We start from the raw sequence: 10791 nt of genomic DNA on the forward strand, positions 1-10791 counted from the left end.
CCTGTTCCGTGTCTTTTGTGTGTTTTGTGTTCTATGCCCTTATTTGGTTTTCCGGTTCCTGTCCTCAGTTCTATCAGTTCCAGGTGTTCCCTGTTTAGTTAATTTGGTTCCAGGTGTGTTCCATCAATGTCCTTGTATTTAAAGTGTTCTCAGTTCCTAGTTCTCTGTCCGCTGTTAAATGTCTTCATGAGATCCTGTGTTACACCCATGTGATTCTATTAAAATTCCATGTTAAAGTATTCTCCAGCGTCTCCTTGTTCCTTCGCCTAGTGAAAAGTGATAGTAAAACTGTTGTGTATTCATTTATTTTCACTTCAACAGTGCCAGGAACCTGGTACTAAATATGTATTGCCTGCAAACAAACAATATGTGTCAAGAAGAAATGAAGATGCATCTGTGGAGCCAAACAAAAAAGAAAGAAAATGGCCAAATATGACTAAAATATGCAACAGACAGTGTCAAAATGGAAATCAAGCATTTACAAATTCAAGGCTGTGAAGATTAAATGGACCTAATTTATGTGAAATAGTGGTTGGACGAACATGAGAAATCATTTTCTTGTATGAATTGTCCACCACAGAGTCCGGATCTTAACACCACTGAAAGTCTTTGGGATGTACTGGAGTAGACCTTACATTTCCTGTCCAAAAAAAAAAAAGTTGTGCACTATAATATTTCATTGGAGTGCTTTGTTAACCTTGTTCTTTCATTGTGGCATAGTTTCGACAATTTTATGCAACATCACATTTATTTCCCTCAAGAGTTGAATTCATTTTGAGCTGAGATCTTGTGTGGACGATGTGAGAGACTTTCAGTGGTGTTAAGATCAGGACCATGTGTTGGATAATTCATACAAAAAAAAATATTCCTCATGCTCACCCAATCACTATTTCACAAATTGGATCCAATCTTGACATTGTCATCCTGGAATACGTACATGGGTTAGTCTCCTGACATTTTAAGAAATAAAAAGTCATACACTGTACAAGTTAAGGTTAAAAGAATTGTTGCAAAAAAAAAGACTGTTCCACAGGTGCATGTGCAAACATTTTTATGGCTCCTTGAAGAAACATGAGAGACATTGTTTAAAGATCTGTCAAAGTGACGCTGTTGTCAGTTTCTTTCTGAGAGGTTGCTAAATATATATATATACTGGTCTGATGTTATTAACAGCAGACAGGAAAATAAAAGTATATTTCACATTTTTAGGAGATGCAATATAATCGCAACGATTCCACAAGAGTCTCACATCTAAAAAAACAACAACTTCTGAGTAAGTTTCTATGGAGAAACATGTTTTTGCTATCTATGATTGCAAGTGAAGTCTGCAGTATTAATTTTAGTGCACAGGAAGCAATTGTTCATAGTCTGCTATACGCAATGCTTTTGAAACTTGCACTGTGGTTTCCTGCGCCAAATGATGTCACCACGATGTATCGTTTTTAACATTTGGGCTGCGAGTCAAACACAGTTTCCTCGCCTGGCAACGCTGTGTTTAACACAACGGACTTTCATACTACATTAATACAACACAAAACTTTGAACTCTGAAGTTAAGAACAATAAAGAGCAAGCAATAACAACAAGATGCATCAGAATTAAAGCAAAAGGCTGACAAGCTTTGACAGTACAATTTAATACCTAAAAGATATGGTGTTCAAAGTTACACTACGAATGAGGGAAGCCAATTAAAACAAGTAGAAAGAGAAATGCCACACTGCTAAATGTCAGAAAACAAAACACTTCAGGTGTCACAAACCTGTTAAGACACAATAGTGTTTTTTGGGGAAATACTCATGAATGGCTATATCTGTACGTGTATGCTTTTTAGGTTATGAGTGATCATTTCTTAGATTTTCTTCTGGCAGATCTTATTCTCTTCAGTCCTTAGGTGCACACATGTTTTATTTCTCTCATAGCGCTTCATGGCCGCCTGTGAGTTTGTGAAACAGCTCCTCGTTCAGGGTGTTGCTCTGCTCCCGGCTGCGTGTGGACATGAAGATGTAGCCACCGATGTACTCGTGGACAATCTTACAATCTGCTGTCACACAGCTAAAGGCAATGTTCACATTGCCATCAAACTCAATGGCAACCTGGTACAGATGCAGAAAACAGTTTATTATTCCACGCAGTGATGGGTATATCAACATGAGAACTAGGAAAACCTGACAAATCTCACTGGCGTAGAAATATATAAAGACAGTTGACCTGTTTGATGTCCCAGTTGACGTTCCACTGCCTCATGGTGTTGTATCTCCAGGTTTTCACGACATCTCCGACACTCAGGTCAATGCGGATTAAACGATTATTGGCAATGCCAAGCACCTCATCCTTGCGGCAACCCTTAAACCTGAAGAAATTATAATGTGTTGTTTCTGATGCCACTTACAATCTTCTTAGATTACAGTTCACACTGAAAATTCCCAAAAGAAAATTTGCACTTGAAATACCCGGATGATGCACTTTAACGAGGAATCAGACTTTCTGATGATGAATGACAACATAATCTTATAAAATTATAAATACACAGTGACTAGTGCGTCATTTGGGGGCAACTTGTGTTTTATTTGTTCCTGTTTGCTTAGTTTCTCTGTTGCATTGGTTTGTGCCGCTGTTCATTTGTTGTGTTATCGTCAGTGTCTCGGATAGTTACATCTCTCTCCTCTCTATTTCAATTGTTTCTGCAGGTTGGGTTATTTCGTTAACTCTGCATCCCGGTGTTCTTACTTGCTCTTTAGCATTTAACCCATGGTCCTTCAGCAAAATGGGTTTTGAACATAACTTCCAAGAAAATTATATATATATACTCAAAACTGAGGAAATTTGAGGGACTCAAACACAACTATTAAAAAAGGTTCAAACATTCACTGATGCTCCAGAAGGAAACACGAAGCTTTAAGAGCCGGGGGTTGAAAACTTTTGGAATTTGAAGATCAAGGTAAATTGTACTTCATTTGTTTTCTGGGAAACATGTCAGTATCTTTTGTTGCTTGTGAAGGGCATACCTAAATTGAAATATATATATATATATATATTTCAACAAAGTAAGAAAAATTTGGACATCTTCACCCTGTTCAAAAGTTTTCACCCCCCGGCTCTTTAATGCCTTGTGTTTCCTTCTGGAGCATCAGTGAATGTTTGGACCTTCTGTAATAGTTGTGTTTGAGTCCCTCAGTAGTCCTCAGTGTGAAAACATTGCTCTGAGTCACTGCTAGAAAGGGTTAAAATGTGCAAAAGATGCTGGAAAACTGAAGAATCTGCAGGAGCTGGAGCATTTTTCTGAAGAACAGAGCTCAGTTTAACTGTTCAGAACAAAAAAGGGACTCAAGAACGACTGTCACTAAACAAAGTCACACTTAACAGTCATGGGTCGTCCAGGAAACCACACACAGTATTAAGAACCAAGGCTGTTTGTTACTGATGTCACACTGTCATGTGCACGTGCTTCATAATCTCAGGATCAAAGCCTGAGTCGACAGAGACGGCTGATGGTAGAAACAAAGTCTGTCAACTCAAAACTAATCATGTAACCATGAGTTTGTGAGTTACTGAGTGTTTCCTCCGAACTAAACAAACAAACAGGTGTGTGACGCCCCAACAGGACTCACCTGACTACAATATAAGAGAGGCCGAAGTCAGGCAGAGCCTGCCAGATCTGGAGGAACTTCTGAATGGCGTCTGTTAATGAGAGCTGAGCTACGTTCTGATAGGCCTCCAGGATCCTCGGCGTGAGCTGAACAATTACAGAGAAAAGGACAGAAATCAAGTACACAAGGATGAAGATTTAGATCACACTTTAATATGATAACCAACTTTTAACTATGAGTAACTTTACATTTATGAAAGCCTTTAGCAGATATTAAACAGACACTCTAATGCGGTAATTAACCAGTTGAGACGGGTGGTACCTGCTTGGGTTTGTACTTCTTCTGGTAGCGTGGAGAGACCAGGCTGTGTGTGTTGATGCTTTCGTCCGTCTGAGCAGTGTTAGTGCTAGGTGTGGTTTTCTGCATGGCCAGGAACGACTGGATACTCTGCACCTCGCTGGTGAAAGAGCTGTCTGCTAAAGTCTTGCCTTTGGAGGCCAAACGACACGCTGCCATCCACCGGCTGTACTGCTGCTCCTAGAGTACGGCGAGAGTCAGAGTCGGTCTGTAGTGATGCTGAACCTGTGCTCGCCTGCTTCTACAGCTTGGGTTTAAGAGTATTTATTGTGCTGTGCAGAACTGAATGCCTGTATCTCCAGGAGTGTGCCAGCTGAGCGTACTGATACTTTCCTCCATCCGAGCTGGTCTTTACAATCTACTTAGGCTCGGATTGTTTTGGAAAGCCTAATAATATTGTAAAGGCAAGGAGATACAGGTCTGGCCACTTGTGCATCATTCATGAAATAAAACACGTTCACCCACAGTGGCTTATTGGATTTGTTTTTACACAATCCTCCGTAAACTCAAGAGCCTTTGTGTGAAAACCAGCAACATTAAGGCCACTTTTAAAATATATATATATATATATATATATAATTTCTTTTTTTATTATTATTATTTTTATGTGTTTTTGGATTTATGGAGTGTTAAAAATAGATGAAACGGGAACAGGAATGAAACAGGAATGTTGAATCTGGCTTTAAGCGATGTTTATATTTCTGTTCTTGAAATACAAATTCATACATATTCAATTATATAAAGAATATTTTTAAAATTTGTATGTAAATCTAACAAAACTGAGTAGCTTTATCAAAGTTCTAGGCGTAACAAGTCGTGTGTTTCAGGTTTAACTGGTTATCAATAGGAAGTAACCAGTTTCTGAGAAACTACCCTGCGTTATAAACAATAATTCCACAGTCAAAATCACTTAGGATACATTCACACGACAACGATTAAACTAAACAATTTAGTACAAAGAAAAGTTTTTCCCTTTTTCATTTTTTAAAGTTTCATGTACAGACGACAACGTTGTCAAAACGATCCCTGTTCACGCTGATCTGCTTAAACAACTAGAAACGCTGTATTGTTCATGCCAGGCCAGTAGTTGGCGATGTCAAACGCTACACACATCCCTACAGTCTGAACACGTGATACGCACACGCATGACGTCACCGGGAGACGATAATGCTATCATTTTCAATGCCTTCACTTTCAAAGCAGTTTTCAGGCCCCAAAATGACATTATCATGTAACTGAACAATGCTTAGTGACGTGCTGCTGGTGTGCTAATGCTTCATTAGGTCTAAACAGGCCACTACACACACACTGATGTCGCTCGAGCTGTTCTGCACAGATGATCAATGACTTACATGCTCACAGCGCAAGTAGACCTCATTCATGCCCTCTGGCCCGGGAATCAGCAACCTGATGCAAAACTTCTGCCCGGCAACACTCACATCCGGGGCCACCTCACAACCTGCGTCCAAGAAGAAAGAGTTGTGTTATCACTGTGTGTCTGTGCTGGGACAACGCTCATGCTTCCTGAGAGAGTGTTTCACCTTTAAGGTTCATCTGTTGAATCGGCTCTTTACAGCTCTCCTCTTTACTCTTGAAGTAAGAGATGGTCGTGTCCTTAAATGTAAACCAGTATTGTTTGTATCCTTTCAGTGTCAGCCTCTTCGGTCTGAGAAAAGGTCATAGCACAGGGATAAAAGTCATACAAAGTCAAAGTTTCAAAGTAGCTTTACAGACTGGATTGTTGCTATATTGTGGCATTTATCAATTGCCGTCATTGTGAACTTTGGTAAGAATGAAGAGGCTTTGATTAGTGAGGAATGTATGAGGAGCTGGGATTTGTGTCTTACCTGAATATTTTCAAGTAGTCGTGTAGTTCTGGTGCCGTCATTGTTTCCTGTGTGGACACTTGAGATGTTAGAGATGCCCTTACTGTACATGACTATGACTGAAACACATCGAGAGCAGTAAAGCTCTGCAAAGCCTACTGCATCATATCTGATACTCTAAATTACTGTACATGTTTACAATATTTCAAGTGTCATTTATGAGATATGTTGTATTTGGAATACTTGAATAATTTTGGTTATTTCCCCCCAAAATGAGGATTATGTGTTCCCTTTTCTCACTATCGAAACAATGATGCAATGTTTTGGTTGTTTCGGTAGTGGTAATTTAGCACCCAAAAAAACAAACAAAGATGTCAGTACTGAAACCCCAGCAAGGAATATAAAAATATGTTATTATGTGACTGGTTTGTTGTAGTTTTGATCATGTGGCTCTGCGGGGTTTGTTAAAGCTGTGTTTATGGCGTGGAACTGACCAGCATGTCGTCTGCACTGCTCTCTCCTTCCATCTTCACCTCCAGACACTGTAGAGCTGAGTCCAGATCTTCCATCGCTGGACACGACGTCATGAACTGCTCCGTCAGAGACACTTTCCCAATGTGGTACTGATGTGATCACAAAAACATAACTCTGCACTTAAGCTCCAGTTGTGTGTGAGATCTATGAGAATGATCGATCACTGTTGATGTGTACGGTGAGTTGCTCCAGTGTCTGTTCTCTGTCGTACCTGTAAGGCAGCGAAGACCATCATCTCCTCCTCAGTGCATTCGATCTCCTCCAGCAGGATGGCCCACCTCGCCTGTTCATACAGCTGTGTCAGACGCACCGCATCAGTCTGACAGAGACAGCACACACAAAAGGACACAATACTGATTTAAATTAAATTAAATAAACAAAAGTATTACTATTTTAACTGTCTGGACACTGCGTAATAAAATTCTTAATGCATGTTATTGTTATTTATCTTATTTTACTTGATTTTATTTTATTTTTTTACTTGATTTTATTGTACTTGTCTTTCTTTTCTTTTCATTTACTTTCTTTATTTTATAGTGAATTGAATTTTTATTTTACTTTATTTTAATTGTATTTTACTTTACTTTATTTGTGTATTATTTAATCTAATTTTAAATAAACTGTATAAACTTTATTTTATTTTACTTCTCTTTTTTTCTTTTACTTTACATTCTTTGCATTATATTATATTTTATTTTATTACATTTTACTTTATTTTAATATTATTTTATTTTTTTTCTTTATTAACTTTATTTTATTTTACTTGTCTTTTCTTTTCTTTTACTTTCTTTTTATCATATTATATTTTATTAAATTTTACTTTATTTAATTTTTATATTATTTTCTTTTATATTTTATTAACTTTATTTTATTTTTTGTTTATTACCTCATTTAAAACCCTTGCTATGTGTACTGTGTTAAGCTATCTGAGTCTCGTTATAGCACTTGTATATCATTGCTCTTCTGTTGGTTATGATTTGTAAGTCGCTTGGGATAAAAGCGTCTGCTAAATGACTAAATGGATTTTTATGTAATGCATTTTTTTAAATGCATATCTGTGTTTTTCAGCATGACGCACAGCTCTGGGCAGCACTGATGTGGTTTGGCCTCACACTGTACTGTACCTGTGCTGTGATGTCATGAAAGGTGTAGTATTTGTAACGCAGCAGGAGTTTATCGTTCTCTTTGACTCCCTGTTGTAGAAGAGAACGGGATGAATCCAGCCACCTGAGCAGAGATCGCAGCACATATTACCATCACGGCACATTCGCAATCATACTCACAATGCTCTGGATCTGAGGCATGGACTGTACAGTAGAATGATGTAGAAAAATAAAGCTTTTTAGCATAGAGCTGCAACAAGAAACGAGAAAATCTGAATATTTTCTGAATGCACTGCACTGTATAGTACCGTCCACACGCAGTATGCAGTGCTTCAGTGAATTCGTCCCACTGTGTTCTGGTGTTACTCTACCTGCTGTTGATATGAGCTTTCTCTGTTATGGTGGTCGAGCGGTAGAGTTTAGCGATGGTCTCTGGGGCCGGAGCCGGCTGACTGACCGCCAGCACCTTGTACACAGCCTCAGTTTCAGGCGTTTCAGCGAAGAAAGCAGGCATGCCGTTCGCAAGCTTCGGGATGACGCCTGCGAGAGCACAGATAAACACACGTCTAAACACACACGACCGCTCACAAGCTTGGGATCAGAAGGATTTTTAATGTTTTACTGATCCCTAACCTTTGACCGGTCGTGTATATAACATATATTCAACAGCAGACCTTTACTTGTGTGCATAATAAATACATTTCTCCATTTATTTCTGTATAGTGTGTAAGCGTTCTCTGACCTGGGTCTTGTGTTTATTTATGTGCATACATAAACTGCTCACTTGAAGGAAGCGGAGCGCGTGTGATGTCATACAACTCTTCCTCAACATCTTTCTCTTTCTTCTTCTTCTTCTTCTCCACTGGCCAGAGCAGGGACAGTTCCTCTGGGCGGCGAATGTCTGAAGAGAGCAGAAGCAGACTGATGTGCAAGGCTTGCTCTGGTGTGGAGCAGACAGTGAAGGGACGAATGCTGTGGTCACTCACTCAGGAGTTTGCAGAGGCCGGTGACGCAGCGGAAGACGGGGCTGGAGAAGCAGGCTCTGAGGCGCAGGGTGATGCCACTGGGCAGGAGCAGACGCAGGGGCTTGTGCTGAGGAGTGAGACAGAGCCGGGCGTCTGCGTGAATCCCACACTTATCCAGCGTCCAGGACGGCTTCAGCAGCCACTGCTGCTTCTGCTCCCACCACAGAGCGTGATCGGACCAGTCCTGCTTGATCTCTGCACACACGAGGAGAGAAAGGCCTCTGGGATGTTTCATCATGTGCAACAAAAAATAGCATTGATTTATTTATTATTATTATTTTTTATTGCTTTTGTTAATTGTATAATACATTAAAAAAAATAGAAAACAAAACGATTAGAGAAGCTAGTGTTAGTTACTTTTCTTTTTTGTTAACTGAAAAGGAAGCAAGCTGTTAGTAAATGAATAGAGCGGAAGTCTGAGAGGGGCATGTTTTCTTAAAGAATAGAATTAGAATAGAGAGTGTTAGAGTTAGAGGGTCAAATAAAGATGGAAGAGATGTGTTTTAAGCCGAGTCTTGAAGATGGACTAAAGCCTACTCTTAGACTAATTCAGTGTTTCAGCTTAAAGAAACGTACACTGACTGATCCCTAAATACATCAGTGCTTTAATTTTGTCTCAAGATACACACACCAGTAATGTTTGTTTTTTTCTTACTTTATATGCTTATAAAAATGGCCTAATCCTTAGTCTAAGTCGTGTTTGTGAAAGCGGGCCTGACTCAAGTAGTAAATCCTGAGACCTGCAGCATGAAGACATGGATCTGACGCTTGACTTTGGAGTATCTCACACTTTCAGACTCAACCAAGGAAAAAGGTACCAAATCATTTGACATGAGACGTGGACTCACGTGACTTCTCCACCACTTTGAGGATGACTCCGCCGATGTGTAGTTCTGAGGTGACACTGATCTTCAGCGGCGGGGCGTCGGGCCCCAGCTCCTCCACAGACACAGACAGATCCCACGATGCCATTCTGACCTGGACACAGACGCAGAGACACTGTCCTCTGTCTATAGTCCCACATCTGATCTGTTTAACCTGCTCTCGTCACCAGTACATGTTGCATTACTCATTACTAATCACCTTCTGAATCCCACATCAGCTGAACAACACCCGAACAGACATGAAACGGCTCTGTTTCTTTCTTAGAGATTACTCTGAAAAAGTGTTTAACACACACACACACACACACACACACATATAAATGATTTAAATCAAAATCTAATTAAAATTTTGCCTTGTTTAAAAGTACTTTGCATCCCCCCCCCCTCCCCCTCCTCCTTTTTTTAACACTTCAGCACTTTTTGTTCTTCTTTAGAAAATTGGCTTGATTGTTTTATTGTGTGTAAAATAAATACATGATTCATGTTAAATAATCATTAACTTTACATTATTTAAAATGATACATAATTATCAAAAGCAGGAATGGAACTGCTCAGAAACGGAGAGAAATGAACCAGCTGCGTGCGTGTGTTTAACGCTTCCCTTCGACTCGACTGTGTTTAGTGCACTCTTACACTCTTTTAGAAGTAAACCCAGGATTGATGAAGACAGAAGGAAGTGTGTGTAGGCCTGGAGGCCTGTGCATGTGTCTCTCATCTCCACTCAGTTCTACACCTTACAACAGAACAACCCACCCTTCCTTTCTCTCTGTTTCTTTCTCTTTTCTCCGTTTCTTACCTCGTATGGTTGTGGTTCCACCAAATGTTGCTCGATGTTCAGACTACGCCCTTGGTCTCTGTCCCTGTCAAGACCTTGTGAGACTCGTGCTGTCACTTCCTCCCTCTTCTCTCTCTGTCTTTCTCTTCCGAGGCTTCACCCGTCAATGGCTCTTCTCTTTTTCAGACTGACTTCTTAAGGCTTCAGCTGACCGCAAAAAGCTTTCTCTTCCTCTTCCTGTGACAGAGATGCTCTTTTAAAGTGAAACAAAGCCACACTCACAAGTCTGTTTGTTCGAGTATGTATGAAGACCTCTGCTCCCTCAATAGAATTTAATTAATTTGACTTTTCTTCAGATCACTGCACTTATGCATCATCATTATACAGGTAACTATAGTGCTGCCCTTGTGTGTGTGTGTGTGTGTGTGTGTGTGTGTGTGTTTCTCCAAAGGTGATCAAAATCCATTACCATTGTTGTATCAGTTGTTAAGAATGACAAATAAGGGCCAGAAAACATGTAAAACAACAACAATAAGAAACCTTTAAAGCTAAAATATGTAACTGTTGGCCCTCTAGTGGTTGAAAATGTATAACTTCATGCATCTTGTGAAATAATATCACTCTGCTCCAGTGATTCCTGGAGGTTTGACATGAATTATGATCCATACTTCTCCTTTTTCTTCTTTTACAGGACGTTCCCC

The 10791-nt window shown here is 39.7% G+C and overlaps 1 protein-coding gene across 2 annotated transcripts; it reads right to left on the bottom strand.

Annotated features, from left to right (window-relative positions):
- Positions 1 to 1597: 1597 nt before the first annotated feature.
- im:7154036 (fermitin family homolog 3) lies at positions 1598 to 10266 on the bottom strand. 2 transcript variants are annotated; one of them, XM_059544251.1, is made up of 15 exons: positions 10112 to 10266; positions 9280 to 9409; positions 8393 to 8626; positions 8191 to 8307; positions 7778 to 7946; positions 7428 to 7530; positions 6515 to 6622; positions 6264 to 6392; positions 5791 to 5837; positions 5485 to 5609; positions 5296 to 5402; positions 3908 to 4123; positions 3608 to 3732; positions 2208 to 2349; positions 1598 to 2092 (listed from the first exon to the last, which is right to left on the bottom strand). In XM_059544251.1, the coding sequence occupies exons 2-15, from the start codon at positions 9401 to 9403 to the stop codon at positions 1913 to 1915; spliced, it is 1926 nt and encodes a 641-aa protein (XP_059400234.1). In that variant the 5' UTR covers positions 9404 to 9409; positions 10112 to 10266; the 3' UTR covers positions 1598 to 1912. The 2 variants fall into 2 exon arrangements, with proteins under 2 accessions (XP_059400234.1, XP_059400245.1); XM_059544262.1 differs by having other exon boundaries at positions 9280 to 9441; positions 10112 to 10249.
- Between the last annotated feature and the right edge of the window lie 525 nt (positions 10267 to 10791).

This window comes from Carassius carassius, chromosome 4, assembly GCF_963082965.1.
Source record: "Carassius carassius chromosome 4, fCarCar2.1, whole genome shotgun sequence".
NCBI classification, from domain to species: Eukaryota; Metazoa; Chordata; class Actinopteri; order Cypriniformes; family Cyprinidae; genus Carassius; species Carassius carassius.